Here is a 24,582-nt window from a genome sequence, read left to right as displayed (position 1 = left end):
AACCTGGGGACATGCATCTTCATATTCCCATAAGGGCAGTCCCAGGCCAACAGGACAAAACAAGACCTGTGAGTCAGAAGTCACCCTTTGGTGAAATGACCTGACAAAATAAAAACATTCATAAAACACCTGCACCTTGAGATGCAGCATCAGTACTCTTTGGAATTTATATCAAAGATGTAATTTAAGAAAAAGAAAAATATTTTTGACATAATGAAGTTAATACATTATATAAAATAGAAAAACATTGGAAATAACCAAAATAGGTTAAGTATACTCACTTGATAAAATACTAAGCAGCCAATTAAAAAAAGCATGAAGATTATACAACCAGGAAAACTATGCATATACTAATGTGAAAACAATGTAAAATGTTCCATTAGAGAAACATTTAGTAGCCAATAACTTGAAATAATGAAATTAACACACTGACATTCTACACTGTAAAAATATCTCAAAAACAAAAAACTTATCTAGATGAAAAATACAGAAAGTAGGTTTACCTTGAGCTAGTCTTTCAAGTCGTTTCCCATGCTCCGGGGGTATTGCATACCTAAAATTTTAAACATAAAGATTTTTGGTTTATACTTATTCAGGTAGCATCCTAAGAACATTTACTCCTAAATAACGTCACGTAAAAAAATTCTACAGCAGCCGAGCTAGTGTGGTTCAAAGGGTTAAGTGCCAGCCTGCAAATGAAAGGGTTGCTGGTTCAATTCCCAATCAGGGAATCATGCCTGTGTTGTGGGCCAGGTCCCAGGTGAGGGGAGCACAAGAGAACAACCACACATTGATGTTTCTCTCACTTTCTCCTCCTTTCCCCTCTAAAAATGAATAAAATCTTTTTTAAAAATTTTATACCAAACTCCACTTAAATGAACTGAGTAGAGATTAGAAAACCAATCACAGAGTCATATCCCTTAAACACTGGACAAAAGTAAAAATGAACTCATAAATCACTTATTTTAATGACCCAGCTCACCATACCAACCACATTGTAAAGATTAAGGAACAAAGGCAAAGCAGCAGGGAAATGGTGAGCCCAGGAGGCAGCGGCCACAGCACAGAAACTAGAACCTCTCTCCTACCAGCACCAAGAAATCCAGGCCTATTTTTGGTCATATGTTTTCATTTTGTACTTGGTTAATTGGCCTCTGTTTTTACAAAAACTGGGTTGCTGGGTGTTTTTTAATCTTTTAAAATGTTTTTACTGGCAAGCAAAATAGAACAGAAAATTTTATGGCAACATTTACATTTTTAATCAAACCTTTATCTTGTACCTTTCAAATAGATTTTAAATAAAATGATCAGTCATAAAAAAAACAGCTACTATTTATTTCATGATTATGTGACTTTTAAAGTCTTGATTATAGAAAAAAATAATAATTTTTCAAGAGAAATACTCATTTCTAGTACAAGATGTTTCCAAAAGTGAATACTTGAATTTATTTACTATAAACTTACTAACAAATTTTAAAGCAATAATTTCATAATATGCTACACAAATACTAAATTTTACAGGTAGTTTAATGAGGAAAATTAAGGATACTAAAAATAAAGTTAAATGATCATTTTATTTTAAGTAAAAATACATTATTCTTAAGACCTACATTCACTACATTTATTAGATCAAGTTACTTTTAAGTTCAAGTTACTTTTAACTAAAATAACTTTTCTAATTTTACTTAACACCACACTTGGCTGCATTTAATGCCACTGATAACATATGCAAAACTTAATTGGACACAGTGTAACTAGGCAATTCTCTGAAAGAAAATTCAACCATATATTCTACTACTTGAGGCACTATTAATGAAATCATTCCAATGAATTGGGAAGATAAAATTTTATCATAACTAAATGACAATCACCCAATGTATATTTATGGTTACTTCTTACTAGTACTTAATCCCTGATTAATATCACCACTTATACTCAGAAAAAAAATGTCCTACATGTCTTATATACGCCCCAAACAAGAGGGTTTCCTCCCCCATAACACACACACACACACACACACACACACACACACACATGTAAAAGGTATATGCCTGCCCTCAAAGGGTCAGATGTCGATGGAGGTATTTATAGATCCTGATTCACATTTCTGAAAAATCAGTATCAGAGTTAAAGCTTATTAATCTGAAGTTCTGTTCACAGAAAACATAAGTCTGTTCATCTGCAGAAGGAAGGGGAGAAGGTAAGGTGTAGCATCTCTACTCCAACTAAGATCCTCTGTCTACTCATTCTAGAATTTGAATCAACCCACCATACCTCTCCCCTCAGGTAGCCCTTTTATTGGCCTATCTCCTAAACTCTTTTCTGCAAGTGTAGTATCTCCCAGGTACAGCTGTTCCTATCAGAGCCAGGTGATTATTTTCTTCTACAGGTTTGGACAATGTCTTAGTCTATTTTCATATTCTATAAAAGATTCAGTATTTTTCCTCCCTGGCTACCTGAAGATCAACCACCATCATGAACAACACAGCACCTACCTGGACCAACCAACTACTTCAACAAAAAACAAATGGTCACTGATGTCCTTCACCCTGGGAAGGCAACAGGACCCAAAACAAAAAAATCAGCAAGAAACTAGCTAAAATGTACAAGACCACAATGGATGTCATCTTTTTATATGGACTCAGAACCCATTGTGGTGGTAGCAAGACAACTGGCTTTGGCACGACGTATGATTCCTTGGATCATGCAAAGAAAAATGAACCAAGCCCTGACTAGTGTGGCTCAGTTGGATAGGCACCGTCCCACAAAGGGAAAGGTCCCTGGATCAACTCCCAGTCAGGGCACATGCTTGGGTTGTTGGTTCAATCCTCAGTCAGGGCACATGCAAGAGGCAACCAATTGATGTTTCTCTCTCACATCAGTGTTTCTCCCCCTTTTTCACCCTCCCTTCCCTCTCTCTAAAAATAAATAAATAAAGGCTTTAAAAAGAAAAAGAAAAGAAAAATAAACCCAAACATAGACTTGCAAGACATGGTCTATATGAGAGAAAAAGACCTCAACAAAACAGCAAAAGGACCACAAGAACAGAACAAAGAAACCCAGGGGGACTGCAAAGACCAATGCTGGTGTAGACATGAAGGAGTGAAGGTTCTGTAGTGACTGTCAAGATTGTGCAGATTTCTCATGAGAGGATTAATGAACATTAAAACTTTCCGAAAAATCCAGTTCATTTTAAGACTGTAAGTGATTATTAATAAAATTTTTATGGCTAATGAACAATTGCTACAGTTCTATAGCATCAGAAATCATTGAAGGATAAAAACTTCCTTCCAACCACACAGCCCCTTAACACAGGAAGACATGCAAAATTTCCTGAGGACAACCAAATCCTCAAACTGAAAGCCACACTGCATTCACTCAGTGAAGCACACTAGGAGAAAATGACTGCAAGGGGCAGCTCCTCTTCTCTTGCCTGGTTTAGACATTGCCCTTGTTATTTCACACCTCTTATCCTTTCCAGCTCCTATTTCTGGACCTTCTATGGCCTTATCACCCCTGTCCAGTTCACCAAAACATCCACTCCTTTTTCCAAGCTCAGCCAGAGTCACCCCCAGGGAGAGCTTCCCATTCCCTCTTGCTGACCAACCACACAGAATATAGGCTTCCACCATGGCACTGAGAATTTATTGGTTTGTTTGTTTGCCTTTCTGCCTTCCTGCTCTCCTATCAAGCTCCCTTGGGCAAGGGTGATGTCTTTCTCCTGAAACACAGCACCAGCTGAGCAGATGCTCAGTTACTGTTTGCTGACTTTTGCTCTCAAATGATGAATTTTCTTCCTGCTATACAAAAACAGAAGATGTAAAGGAGAAGCAGGATACAGAAAGAAGAAAAAAATCATGAAAGTGGGAAATGGAGAGAAAGGGTAAGTAATTATTTAGGCCAATTTGCAAACTATCTATAGAGTCAGCCTACTATACCCAGGATCAACCATTGCGAGTCCCAACTTCCCAGTCTGTTCAAATGTCTATTTCAATCAAAACTTTCTCCCAAGATTTAAGCATCTCCCAGGACCCCACATTTTTAGGTTTCCCCATTCCGCCTTGCCTTTTCTTTCTTCCTCCTGGATCCTACACATTCTTATAATGTATCAACAGGCTGTGAAGGACAAAGTGTGCTCAAAGGTAGATGGGCAGGTCTGAGGTACTTAATTTCCACTTAAATGGCATAGGTTGGGGGAATCTAATTTCCCAATATAATTGCCTAAAAATTTAGTTCCTATGAATGTCGTGGTGAGCACTGACAAACATCATCTAATTATTTAATAAAAACTAAAAAATGAGTAAAAAAGTATAAGTCAACTAGCAAAAGGTTCTAACTTTATAAGAATGTTAATATTTTTCATCTAAAAAACTTTTTCTTAATTGGTATAAGCCACTATCAGACCACATTTGAAAGAAGAATACTCTGAATAAGAGCAAGTCATAGGGTATAAAAGCCAAAAAACACTAAATCACTAGCATGTTTTCAAAAAGTTTGAAATCCTGCTACTCTGATAACATCCAAGATTTTGTTCATTTCTTTCAATATACTACTTCATGGAAACACTAAGCGATTTTCAATAATTTTTTTGAAATTATAGCATCAAAATACTGCCTGTCTGCCCATCCCTCTGACACTTTGTCACCAGCATTTAGACATCTGCCTAAATACAGGATGCGACAAAAGTAGGCTTACAGTTGTTGAGTCCACAAAATACAGTTCATTCTTGATTATTATTTATTAATTACCGTATTATTTCCATACAAACTGTAAACCTACTTTTGCCTCACCCTATAAATAAAATAACAAATAAATAACTTTCCTGAGTCCTTCATCTTGCTACCATCCATCTGCTTTCTTTTTTCTTCTTTTTTTAGATTTTAGGGGGTTTTTTATAGAGAGGGGAAGGGAGACAGAGAGGGAGAGAAATATCAATGGGTGGTTGCTTCTCACGCGCCCCCTACTGGGGACTTGGTCTGCAACCGAAGCATGTGCCCTGACTGGGAATCCAACCAGTTGGCTTCAAGGCCAGCAATCAGTCCACTGAGCCACACCAGCCAGGGCTCATCTGCTTTCTTTTCCTCCCCTTACACGCATGACTTCCAATGCTTGCCACACTTTTTACTACCATTCACACTGGAGTCCAGTGAACTCTGGATCCTATTAGTTTCATCACTCTCAATATAGCTGCTCAGACAAAGGTTGTCACATTTTTTTGTCTTTATCTAACATTTTTCTGTCTGGAATTTTTTAAAGCTTTTTTAAAAATTATTTTTAGGGAGAGAGAAGGAGACATCAATGTGTGGTTGCCTCTTGAGCACCCCTTACTAGAGACCCGGCCCACAACCAAGGCATATGCTCTGATTGGTAATTGAACCAGTGACCCCTTAGTTCGCCAGATGGCATTCAATCCACTCAGCCACACCAGCAGGGTGAAATTTTTTAATAGTTTCTTGAAATGCTCACTTCCCTTGAGTTAGTTCATGACCCAACTCATCTCCAGTGGTTTTCTACCTTCTACTCTTGCCACACCTAACACTGATGTTTCCCCTGATTCTGTGTTTTGGTGTCTTCACCTTCCTCCCTGAGGAAACCACCTTCACTCAAGGCTTCAAGATCACCCACATGCTCCACTCCATACATGTCCCCTAAGCTCTGAATCTCTAAAGCCAACAGTAATTCAGCAAGTTCATTTGGCAGCCCTCAAACAATTTGTCCAAAGCTTAATCCTCCATCATCATCCTGTCAGATCTGCTTTGCCTTGAGTTCCCCATCCAACCAACTACCCAGAAATGTGGGAGCTGTGGTTACATTCCCCTAATTCAATCAACCCCCACATTTTACATTTTCTACCTTTCATTTGTTCAAGACATTTCTCTGTCCCCATTGCCACCACCGTGGTCCAGGCCACCATTCTCTATCACACAAATTACCACTGTAGCCTCTTAATTAGTTAACCCTGCCTCAAGCTTTGCCCTCACAGTCCATGTAGCCCGATCAGATCCTTTCACTTTGCTTCCCTATTGAAAATCTGTCCAGCAGGAAGAACTGGTAACTAAGCAGAGGCAACAAGTTGAAGGGCCTATAGAAAGAGGTTCTGTTACAGATAGTTAGTGACCTCAAGTCAGAGAAGTCCTACTTCTATGGCCCTGACCATTTCCTAGATTTTTCTATAACAGTATTCCATGACTTCAAAAGTTCCTACATACACGACATTAAATTCATATTTCCCCCTTTAAGCGGATTATCTCTCCTAGAATTCCCATTTCAGCTCACAATCCATTTTCCCCTAGCCTTCCAAACTAGAACTACCAGAGTCACCTCTTATTTATTTCTCATCCTCGCTGCTCCCATTGCTAATTTCAAGCCCCATCCACTCCATAGCCTCAAAATCTTCTATCCATCTCCTGGCAGCATCAACCTCAATTTCAATCTTGATCTGCCCCCACTAGACTACAATCGTTAAGTCTACTCTCTTGCCTCTACCTCCCTGGGGCAGCTACAGTCCTCACAGCACTATCAGAATATAAAAACCTTTATTCCTTACTGGCTGGCTTTCAGGACCCCACCCCACCCCCAGTTTAGCCCCAGCCTTAAATATCAACAGTCTATTCTCAGTAGGCTAGACTATAAATTATTCTATCACTCACACAGGCTTTGACCTCACTCCTCACCTCAAAGAGCCCCCTCCGTTCTGCTTCAAATCCCAACGTCCCAAGCCCCGCCCAGATTCCACATCTCCCTTGAAGCTTTCTTTGAATATGATAAATCTCGGCAATCTCACTCTTCTTTCACCCAGAACACTTCTGTTACATTTTTCATGTAGTATTTATCATCTTTCCACTACCTTCCATAACTAGCTGCTATGCATAAATAACTTTTGTCTGGATAGGCACTGAGTTCTGTGAGGGACAGCACACCTACTACAACCCAGAAATGCTCACATGAATTACCCTTTTCACCCGACCTTGTACAGTGAGTGCCTAGTTCACAGCCAGGCACTCCGTTAAGTGCCACCATTGCTCAGTCACACAGGTAATTCTTTATTCTCTGAAGATATGAGTATCTCTTGCACTTTTTTTTGTATTCTTTGAAAATCACCAAATAAGATGTCTACCATTGTATGCCCTCAAGTACATACCAGTTTGTTGAAATTACTCATTGTTTATTTAGCCTTTAAGAGTTTTTTGTTACATATAAAAGATGAATATTGCAAACAGTTCTACTACATCATTAAGAAACTATGAATCACTAATGATCTATCACTAATTAGATACTTATAAGGTGATGTTTTATTTAAAACCAGAGTCTTTTATAAATTAAAATAAAGATCTAATTTGAAGGCCAAAGAAAACAGAATAATCCCCCAAGCATGTTTTTGGGTGCTTTGCTCAAAGAATGGACCAAGAATGATGTTATCCTGGTGGCTGTAATATAAGCACTGTCCTGAATAATTACTAGACAGACATTTCAAACTACCAATAGATAAAACTATTTTTCAAAATGTACTAGATCCATTTCTCTGATTCAGGTTTTCTCTATGAACTTGTCTCTTTTTTTAAGGTATATTCAGTCCATTAGAAGTGTTTAACAATACTTCTCAAAGGGTAACTTCTATTTCTCAGATCACTCCCTCAGTCTCCCTAATGTCATTCGGGGACCCTGGGGCTACCAATAATGTGTTCAGAAACCAATGTTCCTAGCTCCACTCACTGCCCATACCTCTGGCACTGTGCTGAAACAAATGACTACATGGGTCCCTCTGTCAGTTTCACTCACAGGTGCTTCTGATGTTTCCTGCTGGCCCAGCTTTCATCTACCCTGTGACATCCAAGGCTAATCCAGCTCAGGGCACAGAGGGGAGAACCCCTTCCAGATCCATGCCATGCTCAGGCAGGTCAATCCTAAAACAAGGCTGTCCTCTATTCCCTCCCCCTGAGGCTGAGTGTGCGATAACCCTTTCCTCCTTGGTTTAAATTTCTTCTTCCTCTTGTTGTTTTGCTCATAGTCATCTCCCCTAAATAATCAGGCTCAATTATCCAGGGAGTTTTCTGACAGAAAACAACTCTAAACTGACCCTCCCCTTTTTTTACTGGCATGAGCTTGCACATCTGACTTGCTTTCTGTAGTTAGTTGAGCTCAGTGAAAAGAATAACCAACCAATCATTATGATTAGAGCTCATCACAGCTTCCATTTATTGAGCCCCTATAATAAGTTAGAACTTGTGCTAAGATGCTGTACTTTAAGTTCTACTACTAACACCTCCATTTTATTGATGAAGAAACCAAGGCTTAGAGGAATCAATTTATTTACACAAGGTGGTAACATAGGTGACACCCAACCCCAGACCTAACTTACTCCATATTCCAAGATGTTCATGTTTCCTAATCAATCACCAAAAAGATGCCAATAGGAAGGAAGTGACAAGCTATTGGCCCACCCTTTACGATAATTTCTGCAACATCTGAAGGGTGACCCAACTTTTGGAAGAAAATGTTTTATACCTGATAGCAGAACTAAGTTCCAATATTCACACAGTACACTTCTCCCAGCTTTCCTTCTTATGTTCACTCATTTTTAAAACACAAATAAAAAATGAAATCACTAGCCTTTGAAACTAAAATTATAATATGTACCAAGCAAAAGACAAAGGCATTTAAATAAAATTCAGATACAAAGAACAAAGCCATTAAACCACTAACTAAGGTTTTTTTGGTTCTACAAAAAACTTCACAAATCCAAAGTATCACACCTAGCACTGGTTAGTGTAGCTCAGTGGAATGAGTGCTGGCCTGCAAACTAAAGGGTCACTGGTTCAATTCCCAGTCAGGGCACATGCCTGTGTTGCAGGCCAGGTCCCCGGTGGGGGGCCACGTGAAAGGGAACCACACACTGATGTTTCTCTCCTTCTCTTTCTCCCTTCCTTCCCTCTGTCTAAAAAATAAAGAAATAAAATCTTTAAAAAAACAGAATCACACCTATATTTCACAAAACTCAATATTTCTGAAGTAGATAATTTACAATATAGTTTTTAATCAAGGTATATTCTTTTGTTGTTTTTGTTGTTGTTGTCGTAATGCATTTTATTATGAAAATGACCAAAAACTGTAAGGTGGATCTGACACGGTGTTTTCATCCATTTTTCCAGAAAGCCAAAGGTTATTTTGAAGCGTTCAAAAATGAACCTTTCAAGTCAAGTGTCAGATCTTATTTTCAATCACCAAGTTTTCAATTGATGACAGTTCAAAATCACATTCCCCATTCCGGTGTGGGGTCTATAGGTTTATTCAAATCCCAGAATCCAAGTTATCTTCGGTATTTTATCAGTATAGCTCTCTGCAGTTTAAACTCAGTAGTACATAAAGAAGCTGATGAACCAAAAGGAAGAACATTGCTGAGACTATACTGTTTCAAGGTATATTTTTAACTGTATCAAAAAGAAGGCTGAACAACTATGGATTTTATATGCATGATCATGTTACATTTTCCCATTATTGATGTTAACAAGGTTTAATATTTATGAATTTATTAAAGTTTACACATTAATATTTTATTTAAATTATAAAGTCTCATTAGTTAACTGTGGAAAATAGAGCATTGCTTACTTTTCAGGTCTTAAAAGCAAATGAATGTGACACTGTAGAGGGTGCTGTGATAGAGGCCCAAGTACCCCTCCAGATGAGGCCCCCTTCTCAGTGCCTTCATCAAGGAGAGGCTGATCCTTGCCTTACCCCACTCTAACCCAAAGTTATATACCCTACCCAAGATCCTGGCCTCTGGAAAGAGAAGGACTGGTGTCCCATATGCAGTGAATGATACGAGTACAACGGCCTCGCCCTCTCCCCTCAATCTGGAGGAATTCGTAAGGGCCCTAACAGCAGACCCACCTATGGGATCTGCACAGGGCTCCACTGCACTCTCGCTTCCCCTCCTGCCCAGTCCTGTTTTTCTAACAGGTGTTCTTTCTGGAGCATAATCCATGAAACCTCTGCCCCACAAATCTGATGTCAGAGTAGATTTCCCTAGCAACCAAAACTACAGTCACAATGAATGCATTTGTAAGGCTGTGTCACTTAGGCATCGTCAGTCCTTATCATACAAGCTGGACATCTATAAGTATGACCTAGATAATAAAGCCCTTGAGTTGAGGCCCTATAAGACACCAGATAAAAAACTCTAAGTAAAGGAATTCAGCCAGAGCTGAATGCTATCTGTGGACCACCAACAGACAGAACACTTAGATGAAAAAGAGAAACTCTAGCAGCCATATTGACAGACAGTCATAAGTGAGGAAATGACAGTGAGAAAAAAAATCCTAACAAGAACAGTTTCAGCGAATAAGTGAGCATTAGAAATATAAGCAGCTTTTTTTGAACTTCCAAGCAAGATGGAGGTGTAGGTAGATACACTTTGTCTCCTCGCATAACCAAAAGGATAACATAGCTGAAAATAAAAAAATGACCAGAACTGCCAGAAAATCGAACTGTATGGAAATCTAACAACCAAGAAGTCAAAGAAGAAACATTCATTTAGACAGGTAGCAGGAGTGGACACAGGCAGCCAGGGAGAACAGGACACATGGCAGAGCATCAGCTAGCAGACCTGTGTTCCCACATTTGCATGCAGATAACTGGGAAGAACTACTGGGAGCGAGAGAGAGACTGCTCACCCCAGGTTTCCAGCACAGGGAAATAAAGACTCAAAACCTCCAGTGGTAAAAACCTGTGGGTGTTGAGGCAGCAGGAAAAACTTCCAGCCTCATAAGTGAGTTTGTTGGAGAGCTCACTAACCCAGGATCAGTACCAAAAGGGCCCCATTTGCTTCTGAGTAGCAGGGAAAGTGACTAAAATTCTGCCGAGAACTGAGGAAGTTAACATTGCTCTTTCTCGGACCACTCCCCCACATAGAGAGCCACAACACACAAACAGGTTGCCCCACCCTGGCAAATACCTAAGGCTCTGCTCCTTAAAATATAACAACTATGCGAAACCAAAATAAAATATGGCCCTAATGAAAGAACAAATCAAATCTCCAAAAATAGAACTAAGTGATGAAGAGATAGACAACCTACCAGATGCACAGTTCAAAACACAGATAATCAGGATGCTCACAGAAATGGCTGAGTATGGTCACAAAATGGAGGAAAAAGTAAAGACTGTGCAAAGTGAAATAAAGAGGAATGTATAGGACACCAAAAGTGAAGGAAAGAAAACCAGGACTCAAATCAACAATTTGGAGCAAAAGGAAGAAATAAACATTCAATCAGAACAGAATGAAGAAAGCTTCAGGACAACTTTAAACATTACAACATCTGAATCATAGGGGTACCAGAATGAGAAGAGAGAGAGCAAGAAATTGGAAACTTATTTTTAAAAAATAATGGAGAACTTCCCTAATCTAGCAAAAGAGACAGACTTTCAGGAAGTCTAGGAAGCTCAGTCCCAAAGAAGTTGGACCCAAGGAAGGCACATCATAATTACATTACCCAGCATTAAAGATAAGGAGAGAATCTTAAAAGCAGCAAGAGAAAAGGAGGCAGTTATCTACAACAGAGTTCCCATAAGACTATCAGCTGATTTCTCAAACTTTCAGGCAAGAAGGGGCTGAAAAGAAGTATTCAAATTCATGAAAAGCAAGGACTACAACCAAGATTGCTCTATCCAGCAAAGCTATCATTTAGAATGGGAGGGCAGATAAAGTGCTTTTCAGATAAGGTCTAATTCAAGGAGTTCATCATCACCAAGCCCTTATTATATGAAATGTTAAAGGGATTTATCTAAGAAAAAGGAGATGATCAAAAATATGAACAGTAAAATGACAATAAACTCACAACTCTCAGCAGCTGAATGTAAAAAGAAAAAAGAAAAACTAATCAAGACTTCCAGCCCAGATGGAGTAGGTGGAAACACTGTGCCTCCTTGCACAACCAAGTTTAAAGACAACAAAGATTTAGCAACAAAAATGCAACCAAAACACAGAAAATTGAACTATACAGAAATCCGACACCTACGAACCATTCAGCCAGACTGGTAAGAGGGCTGGACCGCAGCCAGACTGGAGTGGCCCAGACTGGAGTCAGCGGCTGGCAGAGAGTGGTCGCACAGGAAAAAGTGGCTGGACCGACCCAGGCACACAGGAGGTGGCTGGCAGATCCCAGGTGTGGGGTGGCAACGGGCAGACCCAGTGAGGGTGCAAGACGGCTGTCTGACAATGGTCATATATTCACACTCAGATAAACCAGGTGAAGGAGTGAGCAATGAGACAGACCACACAACCCAGGGCCCCAGCGATGGGAATTACAGCCTAAAAGCACCAACTGGAAAAACGTTCAGGGGTCAAGGTGCTGGGAGAGGCTTCCAGGCTCACAGAGAGACCCACAGGGTTCTGGAGGGTGCAAAGGCTCACACACCCTGGAGACAGCTCCAGGAGGCCCAGTTTGCTTGCGGGAAGCAGCAAAGGGGACTGAAATCCGAGGGAGAGCGGAACAAACACCATTGCCCCTCTCTGACCTTGCCCCCACATACAGCATCACAACCCAGCAAATGGCTCGCCCTGCCCTGGTGAACACCTAAGGCTCCGCCCCTCATATGTAACAGGCGTGACCTGACCAAAACATTATGGTTCCAGGAGAACAGCTCCAAGCCCCAGAGCCAACACTTCTAAGCAACCAAGAGATAGCCAACCTATCAGATGCACAGTTCAAAACAATGGTGATTAGGAGGCTCACAGAACTGATTGATTTTAGTCACAAATTAGAGGAACATATGAAGGCTAAACTAATTGAAATGAAGGAAATTGCACAGGAAACCAATAGTGATGGAAAGGAAACTGGGACTCAAATCAAGGGAGTGGACCAGAAGGAAGAAAAAAGTGACCAAACAGAATTGGATGAAGAAACAAGAATTCAAAAAAATGAGGAGAGGCTTAGGAACCTTCAGGACATCTTTAAACATTCCAACATCCGAATTATAAGGGTACCAGAAGGGGAAGAGGAAGAGCAACAACTGGAAAACTTATCTGAACAAATAATAAAGGAGAACTTCCCCAATCTGGCAAAGGAAATAGACTTCCGGAAAATCCAGGAAGCTCAGAGAGTCCCAAAGAAGTTGGACCCAAGAAGGAACACACCAAGGCACATCATCATTACATTAGCCAAGATTAAAATGAAGGAGAGAATCCTAGAAGCAGCAAGAGATAAGGGGACAGTCACCTACAAAGGAGTTCCCATCAGACTGTCAGCAGATTTCTCAAAAGAGACCTTACAGGCAAGAAGGGGCTGGAAAGAAGTATTCCAAGTCATTAAATCCAAAGACCTACACCCAAGATTGCTCTATCCAGCAAAGCTTTCATTTAGAATGGAAGGGCAGATAAAGTGCTTCTCAGATGAGCTCAAGTTGGAGGAGTTCATCATCACCAAACCTTTATTATATGAAATGTTAAAAGGACTTATCTAAGAAAAAGAAGATAAAAAATATGAACAGTGAAAGGACAGCAAACTCACACTTATTATTAACAACCACACCTAAAACAAAAGCAAACTAAGAGGACAGCTAGATCAGGAGCAGAACCATAGAAATGGAAATCACATGGAGGGTTAGCAACGGGGGAGTGGGAAGAGGAGAAGCGGGGAGAGGGTACAGAGTATAAGTAGCATAGACAGTAGGTAGAAAATAGATGGGGGGAGGGCAAGAATAGTATGGGAAATATAGAATCTGAAGAACTTGTGACACATGGACATAAACTAAAGGTGGGAATGGTGGGAACGGGGATTTGCAGGGTGGAGGGGAATGAAGGGGGGAACAGGACAACTGTAATGGCATAATAAAATATATTTTTAAAAAACTAATCAAACAACTGGAACATAAACAGAATCACAGAAATGGAGATCACATGGAAGGTTAGCGGGGGAGGCATGGTAAAATGGGGGGAAAGGTACAGGGAATAAAGAAGCATAAATAGTAGGCTCAAAATAGACAGGAAAAGGTTAAGAAAAGTATGGGAAATGGAGAAGCCAAACAACTTATATGTACAATCCATGGACATGAACTGGGGAGTGGCAATTGCTGGTGGAAAGGGGGGGGTGCAAGATGAAAGGGAGTAAAAGGGAAGAAAAACTGGGACAACTGTAATAGCATAATCAATAAGATATACTTTAAAAATATTCCTATGGTTGCAGATTATACTGATTAACCTTCTCATTCTGTAGGTAAGGAAGCTGAAATCCCCAGAAGTACAGTTATTTGCCCAAAGTCAAACGTTAGCAGCAGAATAAGGAATAGATCCCTGAATGATGGTCCTTCGTGTCTAAGTTCTGCCACAAACAGTCCTTGCCTCCCAATATTTACATGAATTTGTATTGTTTTTACTTACTTTCAAAGCTCACTCCAAATATAGTATGATGATTACTAAAACGGAATTTTAATGATGATAGAGTATACCTCACAAGTATTTATGCTGATCTAATATAATCTTTCATAAACCTACTGGGAAATTTCCTTAGAGTCATTTGTATCACTAGCTTCCTAAAGTAGTTATCTTAAAACTGGAATGTAGATTAGCTGTCATACTCACTGCTGTGTTTTACTGCTTTATCATTATAGACGATGGTTAAAGATAATAGTGTTATATAAATCTACCCTTAATGCATATAATGGAGACTATATAATTACTAACCAATAGCGTAATTAAATACTGAAATATATACATGCTGGGAGAAAGGAGTATTTTTGAAACTGGCATCATTATTCTCTCATAAACAGTGGTGTTCCTTCCCAAAGACACAAGATTCTAAAATCAGCCTCATTCCTGACCAGAATATTTTCCCCTAAGCAACCATTAGCAGATAACATAAACCTGTTTCCAGTACAAGAGGAAAAAATCATATTTCTTCATAGGAAAGCAGAGACCTCATCAAAACTCCTAATACTAAAAACTCACATTAATTAATAATCAAACAAACCTCCAGAAAAGTTTTGTTACTAATTTTTCAGATATCCTAAGGGAAATATAGTATATGGTTGACTATATACTAAGATTTCACCAACATGTTGAACTTATCCATTTCATTTTATCCACACTGAAAGGGGGTGTCAAAAAGAGCATGGTGATAATATGCAGCTGAGAAACTGCCCAGGAGCCTATGCGCTACTTTATAATATTTCTCATAGTCCCTGGTAGCTAAGTCCCAAAAGTACTAATTCCAACAGATGTTTAGAGTGTTGAAGAAATATGACAAAGAGAAGTCAATGGGGCCTCGAGTATGTACTCACAACTGCCCCTCAGTAAACACCTATATAATGAAAACTCTCAGCACACTTTTTGTCACAAAGCCTCTCTAGGTCATAGACCATGCATTTAAAAATCTTTAAATTTGATTTATTCCATTAAGAAAGCAGAATGCTAAGATTAAATGTGCTTACCTTTAAAATAAGTTAAAAGGCTTCCCAGTAAGTTTTTTTAAATAAAAACTCCACAGCAAACTAAAAACTGCCTGGATTTCTCTTATATGTCCTAAGAACTCTGCTCTTGTACCTAAAATTTCCCTTCCAATTAGATGTCATTTTCAATCATTAGGAAGTTTTACTATAATTGAATTCTTTTGGAGACAGTTTACAATTTCTCACTTCGCCAAATGATAAAATCTCAATGGCAAGATGAGCCTAGAACTTATATACTGTATCTCAACTCCTCATCAGCAGCACTTGAAAAAAAAAGGGCATTCTCTTTAAATTGGAGACAAAAAGCTGCTGGACTGGCACAAGCAGCTGAGGAGCAAACTAAAGGTTCATCAGAGACATCATATTTCCTGGGTTGTTCAGTTGATATGCTTCTGCCTGTGTGTTATCCTCCATATACATGTATTATAGAAAACAGGCTGGTGTTATAGGAAATAAACTCGCCTAAGACTAAAACCCATGAAAACGAGTTTAAAACATAAAATTAGCTAAACACAAAGGACACAGAGGTGACTGACAGACTAATAATTACGAACATGTAGTGCATGTACTATATGATGCATTTTAGAAAGCAGTAAGTCTTAAAACCATCGCTCAGAAAGATGAGGACAGGGATTCACAAATAGAGGAAACTGCAAGTCAAGATCACATAGGCAACATTAATTTGCCCTTTGACCCATGCCTATCATCCTCTCCCGCTAGCCAACACATACTATAAGGAACCTGTCATTTATTTAGATGAGACTGGACCAGAAAATCATTAAGATAATTTGATACTTTATATCTAGGAAGTAAACTTTCCCACATACCTTCCAACAAATGCTCAGATAAGTAAAGATGCCTAACAAATTCTTCAAGACTAAAATATCAATCAATCCATCACCCAAATACTAGTCTGCAGGCAACTTAGATAGACAAGTCACCACTAGCTTTATGATTTTGAACAAAACCCTACACATAGTGGAGGACAATTCATTATTAGTGAAAAATTTTCTTATAGCTCTTATCAATCTAATTCAACCAAAAGAAAAACATCCTCTTCAATAGGTTTATACTGCCTTGCCCAAACTTCAACACTCCAAAGCAAATGAATATTAAACATGTAACTTGCCAAGACTTGGGCTCTCCAAAGTGGAGATAATTAATGCTGTAGAGGTCCATATCCTCGGTGTGCCATGCGAAAGTGGTTTTCCACATGCCAAAATAGAGATAAGGGGTATTTACACCCTCAATAGAAATACCGCACTCTTCCTCAACCACATCCAAGACCGTATTTAGGCGAGCTATGTTCCATTCATCCACACCCTGGAACCAGGAAAGAGAGAAAAAAAATCAAATATTAACACACTAGTAAAGATAACATTTACTATTCAAACCAACAGCTGCCAAAATTACTACACTGTATATTTTAATTCACTTAGAAATGAAAAACAAAACAATTATTATTCAAGAAACACACAAAGAGGCCTGTCCGGAAAAAGTCCAGCCATTGTTAATATAACAAAAATGGTTATGAGACATCAATGTAATCTGGCAACCAAGAGTGGACTGGAATGTGCATGCGTGAACAATGACAACTTCACTGTATTACTCGATGGGGGCAGTAGACACAGTTAAATGAGCATGTGTACGATGTGGCTGTGACATTCCAAATGACTGAGCAAGTAGACCAACAAATCTGTATCAAATTTTGCATGAAGCTTGACCATTCCTCAGTGGGAACTATCTGGATGATTCAGGAGGCCACAGCTATGTGCAGCTGATGACTGGCAGCTTCATCACGACAACATGCCTACTCATACATCATGTTTCATACAGAGCTTTTTGGCTAAACATCAAATCACGCAGGTGACTCAGCTCCTCTACAACCCAGATTTGGTGCCCTGTAACTTCTGGCTTTTCCCAAAACTAAAATCACCTTTAAAAGGGAAGACATTTCAGGCTGTTGATGAGATTCAGGAAAATATGGAGCAACTGATGGCAACTGGGAGAACTGTGTGAGGTCCCAAGGTGCCTACTTGGAAGGGGACTGAGGTGTCATTTTCCTTGAATCTTCTTCAATAAATGTCTTTATTTTTATATTATATGGCTGGATACCTTCTGGACAGGCCTCACATATGTATGTATATCCAAAGTTATTATGAACATAATGAGGTTCTATATAAATATTGGCATAAAATTATACCAAATGACTTTCTGATTGCCAAAATAAATGTAAGTCCCCACTTACTGTAAGCAAAAGAATAATTGCTCCAAAATATATGATCTGGAGTATGCTTTCTATCTTTGGCACACCTTTCAGTTTTGAGGGGTTTTTTTGTTTTTCAGTTTGTTTACTTACACATTAGTTTAGAAGTCATATTCAAAATCAGATATCCTTTCAAGATGGCACTAGCAAAATATATCTTCTTTTATCCCTCTCTGTCACCCATTTCAATTTTAGTGTGTGATACATCACTGTGCTTCTACTGCTTCTTCAACTAAATGTTAAACTCTATGTTGATGAGAAATTTTAAATATATAATAAGCATTAAAAATCCTTATCCAAACTTTAGTAAAATTGTTGGAATAATGTAGTTCTCCAACAATAACCCAACATGCCTGATGATGATAGAAAAGGTTAGAGTTGCTGGTATGAGTTAAGGTGATAAGATTCTCTTTTAATTAACACTTACCAGTCAATTATTAATTCACTATAATTCACAACTGTTTAAAGTGTATACAAACAATGTATTTTCCCATATGCCTTTCCCATAATCAAATATAACTATCAGAGACTGTGACATTCCTATATAAAGATAACGAAATGCCTTTAAAATCATTACAACCTACTCAAAGTGATGTTAAAGAGGGGTGTTAAATTAATGTATGTGTATCAATAAGGCCCTCTACAATAACTATGCCAATGGCCTTACTGAAAACCACATCTAATGTTTCCCTTATACACTAAAAACTTACAGGGTTGCTCTGTTTTCATTTTGGTCTATACGTAATTCTCTAATTACTGTAGTGATCTTACTTCCTCAAGCTCTATGGTTAGAAAAATTGTTGATGAAGCAGTTCATGAAGGTCTGACTCAGGTAACATACTTATAAGTGCCAGTGGAAATAATTTAATCCCCAAGTTCTCCCAAATTGCCATTCTATCTTAAACCCTACAGTGGGAAATTTGTTATTTGGAAATTGGTCAAAGTAAGTATCCTTTAGAGAAAGTCCTAGGTTCCAACCTATGAAATTTTATAAAAGTTCAATCAAATTGTGTAAAATATTTTATCTCACTCTATTTATAGTGATGCAATCTCTTATCCCTAGTCCAATCAGACATCAATCCAATCATTCTAATAGTGAAGTCCTATTTAAAAGTCGTTACTGAGGCAACGAATCTGAAGTAATAGATGAGAGCCATATTATAGGAATCATTTTTAAATTGAATGAAAATTTACAAATTTAGGAACAAAGTATTCCTCTGAAACTCTTACATTTAGAGAAGTCAACTCCAGTCTTAACTGTTTTCGACATTATTTTTTGAAAAAAAACCCTGAGGCTGATTCCTTTGACATCCTTAGACCTGTGGGTCTAGGGATGAGGATAGAGAAGTACAGGTACTGGCGGAAGACCCAGATTATAATCCCAGCTCTGCCACTGACCAGGGTGAAAATCACTGTGATTTTCTGAGCTTCCAGTCATTGTTCATAAGAAACATGAGAGCTACTACACTCCCAAAGATTCTTGGAATCCTGAGCATGCTAAAGAACATAAAATATTTAGAAAATAAAACTTTATTTCTTAGAACAGAAGGAATAAATATCTCCACTATTCTCTAGTAAATCTCACTGGAGAGCCTCCCCAATATAACAATCAAACATGTTATAAGAGTTCATAAAGGCCTGTGACATTTACTACTGAAGTTCTCCCCACTAATAGGCAAATAACATGTTTTTGCAAGGCCAAGTTGTAGGCAAGGCCAAGGTTGACATGATGCTGAAACTTTAATTTCTTTTGCTAAAATAAGGAATCAGGACATTTATTCAAAACTCTGGTCAAGATGGAGGCACAGGTAAACACGACTTGCTTCCTTGCAAAACCACTACCTATTCACACAATCATCATAAAAATTACAACAAAACTACATAACTCTCACCCAGAACACTCAAAAAATCAAACTGTATAGAAGTCCAACAACCGACAAATCAAAGACATCACATTCGCTCAGATGGGTAGGAGGAATAGAGATGCAGAAACATGGAAACACAGAACACACAAGTCCCACTCCAATGCATGGTAGATAAAAAGCAGGAGGCATACCTCAGGAGCAAGGTATCCCAGCCCCATACCATGCCCCCCAGCTCAAGATTCCAGAGCCAGGAAGCTAAGTCACAATAACTTCCAACTGTAAAAACCAGTGGGAATTGGGGTGGCAGAAGAAACCATAGGATTCTCAGGCATCTCCTCTTAAAAGTACTGCAACTGATTTAGGACCTACACAGTCACATAACCTCTTGGCTCCCATATGGGGGCAGCAGTTTGAAGGGTACCAGTAGCATACAGGGAGAAACTGAAGTGTCTGGCATCAGGGCAAGAGCCAGGGGACAGCTTCCTTCCAGACAAAACTCCAGAGGCCAGGCAGCAGTCATTTTCCCTTTTCTAAGCCCTCCCCCACACAGAGCCACAGAGCTGCAACACCATATCTGAGACTCCATCAAACTGATTCATGAGTGCAGTCCCACCTAGGAAATTACCTAAGACTCAGCTCCATTCAACTTACAGGTGGGCTTTTCTACAATATGCCATGCTACTAAGACAGGGAGTCAAAGCAGCTCTACCTAATACATGGAGACAAATATAAGGAGGCTGCCAAAATGAGGAGACAAAAAAATAGGGCCCAAATGAAAGAGCAGGTCAAAACTACAGAAAAAGAACTAAACCAAATAGAGATAAGCAGTCAGTCAGATGCAGAGTTAAAAACATTGGTTATTAATAGGATGCTCAAGAAATTCATTGGATACTTCAACAGCATAAAAAGGACCCAGGCAGAAGTAAAGTTTAAGTTAAACAATGAAAAATGTACAGGATTACATAGTATATCTGATACTGGAGAGGATAAAGCCAAGAATCAAATCAATGATTTGAAATATAAGGAAGAAAAAAATCATTCAATAAGAATTGCAAAAAGAAAAAAGAATCAAGAAAAAAAAAAAAGAATAGGGTAAGGAACTTCTGGGGCCACTTCAAACTTATCAGCATTTGAATCACAGGGATGCCAGACAGAGAAGATAAACAGCAAGAAATTGAAAAAATAAGAAATAAAACTTCCCTGACTTGGTGAAGGAAATAAACATACAAGTTCCAGAAGCTCAGAGAGTCCCAAACAAGATGGATGCAAAGAGGGCCACTCCAAGACACATCATAATTAAATATCAAATGTTAATGATAAAGAACCTTAAAAGCAGCAAGAGAAAAGCAGATAGTTACCTATAAAGGAGTTCCCATAAGACTGTCAGCTTATTTCTAAAAAGAAACTTTGCAGACTAAAGGGATTGACAAGAAGTATTCAGTGATGAAAAAGCAAGGACCTACAACCTAGATTACTCTATCAAGCAAAGCTATTATTTAGAATTGAAATGAAGATAATGTGCTTCCCAGACAAGGTAAAGCTAAAGGAGTTCATCATTACCAAGGCCTTATTATATAAAATGTTAAAGAAACTTCTTTTTTTTAAAAGAAGTTTCTTTAAATGCCATTACAGTTGTCCTATTTCCCCCCCCTTCATTCCCCTCCACACTGCACACCCCCTCCCCCATTATTTCCCCCCTTTAGTTTATGTCCACGTGTCTCAAGTTCTTTAGATTCTATATTTCCCATACTATTCTTGCCCTCCCTCTGTCTATTTTCTACCTACTATCTATGCTACTTATTTTCTGTACCCTCTTCCCCCTTCTCCTTCTCCCACTCCTCTGTTGCTAACCCCCCATAAGATCTTCATTTCTTTGGTTCCGCTCCTGATCTAGCTGTCCTCTTAGTTTGCTTTTGTTTTAGGTGTGGTTCTTAATAACTGTGAGTTTGCTGTCCTTTCACATTCATATTTTTTATCTTCTTTTTCTTAGATAAGTCCCTTTAATATTTCATATAATAAGGGCTTGGTGATGATGAACTCCTCCAACTTGACCTCATCTGAGAAGCACCTTATCTGCCCTTCCATTCTAAATGAAAGCTTTGCTGGATAGAGCAATCTTGGGTGTAGGTCTTTGGATTTAATGACTTGGAATACCTCTTTCCAGCCCTTTCTTGCCTGTAAGGTCTCTTTTGAGAAATCAGCTGACAGTCTGATGGGAACTCCTTTGTAGGTGACTGTCCCCTTATCTCTTGCTGCTTCTAGAATTCTCTCCTTTATTTTCATCTTGGCTAATGTAATGATGATGTGCCTTGGTGTGTTCCTTCCTGGGTCCAGCTTCTTTGGGACTCTCTGAGCTTCCTGGATTTCCTGGAAGTCTATTTCCTTTGCCAGATTGGGGAAGTTCTCCTTTATTATTTGTTCAGATAAGTTTTCCACTTGTTGCTCTTCCTCTTCCCCTTCTGGTACCCCTATAATTCAGATGTTGGAATGTTTAAAGATGTCCTGAAGGTTCCTAAGCCTCTCCTCATTTTTTTTGAATTCTTGTTTCTTCATATTTTTCTGTGTGGTCATTTTTTTTCTTCCTTCTGGTCCACTCCCTTGATTTGAGTCCCAGTTTCCTTTCCATCACTATTGGTTTCCTGTGCATTTCCCTTCCTTTCAATTAGTTTAGCCTTCATTTGTTCCTCTAATTTGTGTAAAGAGACTTCTTTTTAAAAAAGGATCAAAATGATGAACGTTAAATGGCAATAAATTCACAACTATCAAAATTTGAACTAAAAAACAAACCGCGCAAACAGAACAGAAACAGAAAGAGCATACCTAGCCTGTCACTTAGGTGTAGTACACTATATTCTACCTCGTTACAATAAATGTATATATATACCACACCTATTCAAAATAATCCTGTAAATTAGGGGACATTATACTCAAATAAACAAATGGGGAAACTTAATATTCCTCACTAGTTGCAAGTGGCAAAGATTAACCTAAATCTATCTGACTCCTGGGCCTTCACTTATAAACACTATGCTTCCAGTTCTGAGCATTTTAAAATACAACATATCATCCTCCTCTCTCTGCAACAATTGTCAACAAATATCCAAAGGGCTAAAATTTAGGACAGGCAAACACATAAAGCTGCCACATTCTCCCCACCCAGGGGTACAATCATTCCATACAAACACTGGCAAAGCTTATAATAAAGGCTGCTTCACTTGGAGATTGGTAATAGAACTGATTTAGTATAAAAGTCTCCAGAAAGACCTCAGCTACAAACAAGCCCCACAATGACAAGTCAAAACCTGCCAAACAGTTCAAAGCTTAAAGCAATCAAATCTCAGCTGTAAGTCCACAGCAGCCCAAGTTCAGAGACAAATGCCTCTCTTCCCAGATTCCCGCCTTTCAAATAAAGCTCTTCCGCACAACACACAAAGTCAACAGGTGTGTGAGTGATATTTGTCACTCACTTGACCTCCACCAGGAAGACATTTCCTCCTGGATCCTCCACTCCCTTCACCCCAATTACCCAGTCACCATTTTAGACCCATCCTGCTTTGTTTGTCTATTTACCCAGTGTCTGTCTGGTTTTCTGAAATAATTCGTCATTAGATCATGATTTGTGCACATATGTATAATTATCAAGGATCTTTTAGAACTCCTCAGTCTTCATTAGCATCACCAGAGTCAGCAGCTGTTTAAGGGAGTAAACACCCCAAACTGGCGTCAGAGCATGAACGATTCACCCACAACCGTACAGAGGCCATACCAAGTTTGAAGTCACAGCCCTTAAACTCAGGGGCATATATTCAAGCCAGTAAGAACCCTCTTTTCAGAACTGTGAGCATCCAGCACCTATGCTACAATGACTGCTCTCGGTCACTGAGAGACTGAAGCATGACATGACGGCAACATGCCACATCACAAACCTTACCAATAATGAGCCATTCCCACTTGACATAAAGAAATAATGCAATATTATAGCAAACTAATTTTTCCCAAACTATTTCCAATAGAACATAAGCCCTACTAGAAACTGTGGTTAAAAAACTTTACCTCACCCTGACTGGTGTGGTTTGGTGGGTTAGGAGTCATCTGACAAAGCAAAAGGTTGCTAGTTTGATTCCCAGTCAAGACACATGCCTGGGTTTCCAGCAGGGTCCCCAGTTCAGGGCGTGCAAGGGACAACCAATCAATGTTTCTCTCACACATCAGTGTTTCTCCCACTCTCTTTCTTCCTCTCTTTCCTTGTCTAAAAATAAATGAATAAAATCTTTTTTAAAAAAACAAAAACTTTGCCCTTTTTTCCTCCTCTTAGAGAGTCACCGTGCTGACAGGTACTCCAAAGGTCTGAGAAGCCTGACTGTAAGCAAGCCTGTTTAACCATGCTTAACTCCACATTTTCCAAAAATTGACAATGAAACCGTGTTTATATAATACATCAACATCCTGTCAACTAGTACTGTGTGGGATAGCACATTAGGAAAGACATTGTAGTATATCTCTATGCCTCAGCCCAAATGTATCTCATGAGTGAAACAGAAAAAAATTACAACCACAGCAGAGAGGACATTTAAGAACCCATATTACAACTGGAATATGGTGACATCTATTGTTGTCATGATACACATACGTAATTTGATTGTGTCACTTAAAAATACACAAAGATGATATAAATTAAAAGCAATTAAAACAGCCCAAAAGCTATTTCTAAATGAAGACAGAATAAAATATTAAAAGTAGGACCAGAAGAGTTTGACCTAATCAAACTTTTAGCCTACCAAATGTACTGAAATCCAAAGACTGAACTTTTTTTAATATTTTTTATTTATTTTTAGAGAGGGGAAGGGAGGGAAAAAGAGAGGAAGAGAAACATCAATGTGTGGTTGCCTGTTAAGCGCCCCCTATTGGGGAACTGGCTCACAGCCCACACATGTTCACCCTAACTGGGAATCAAACCAGTGACCCTTTGGTTTGCAGTCTGACACCCAATCCAATGAGCCAGACCAGCCTGGG

General features: G+C 38.9%; 1 protein-coding gene across 3 annotated transcripts in view; it reads right to left on the bottom strand.

Moving 5' to 3' along the window:
- The window catches only part of KDM4C (lysine demethylase 4C), a 371,183-nt gene that overhangs the window by 284,545 nt on the left and 62,056 nt on the right, over nt 1-24,582 (bottom strand). For 2 of the 3 annotated variants that reach the window (XM_037156753.2, XM_053656545.1), the window contains exons 5-6: nt 16,568-16,761; nt 504-553 (exon numbers count right to left, since the gene is read on the bottom strand). In XM_037156753.2, coding sequence (XP_037012648.2) covers nt 504-553; nt 16,568-16,761 — 244 coding nt within the window. The remainder of the gene's footprint in view (nt 1-503; nt 554-16,567; nt 16,762-24,582) is intronic. The other variant, XM_053656546.1, reaches the window with a different exon arrangement.

The sequence above is a fragment of the Artibeus jamaicensis genome, unplaced genomic scaffold (genome assembly GCF_021234435.1).
Source record: "Artibeus jamaicensis isolate MK-2021 breed Jamaican fruit bat unplaced genomic scaffold, CSHL_Jam_final scaffold_1964, whole genome shotgun sequence".
Classification (NCBI taxonomy): Eukaryota; Metazoa; Chordata; class Mammalia; order Chiroptera; family Phyllostomidae; genus Artibeus; species Artibeus jamaicensis.
The sequence above is the reverse complement of the archived record's forward strand: the minus strand, read 5'-3'. Positions and strand labels throughout refer to the sequence as shown.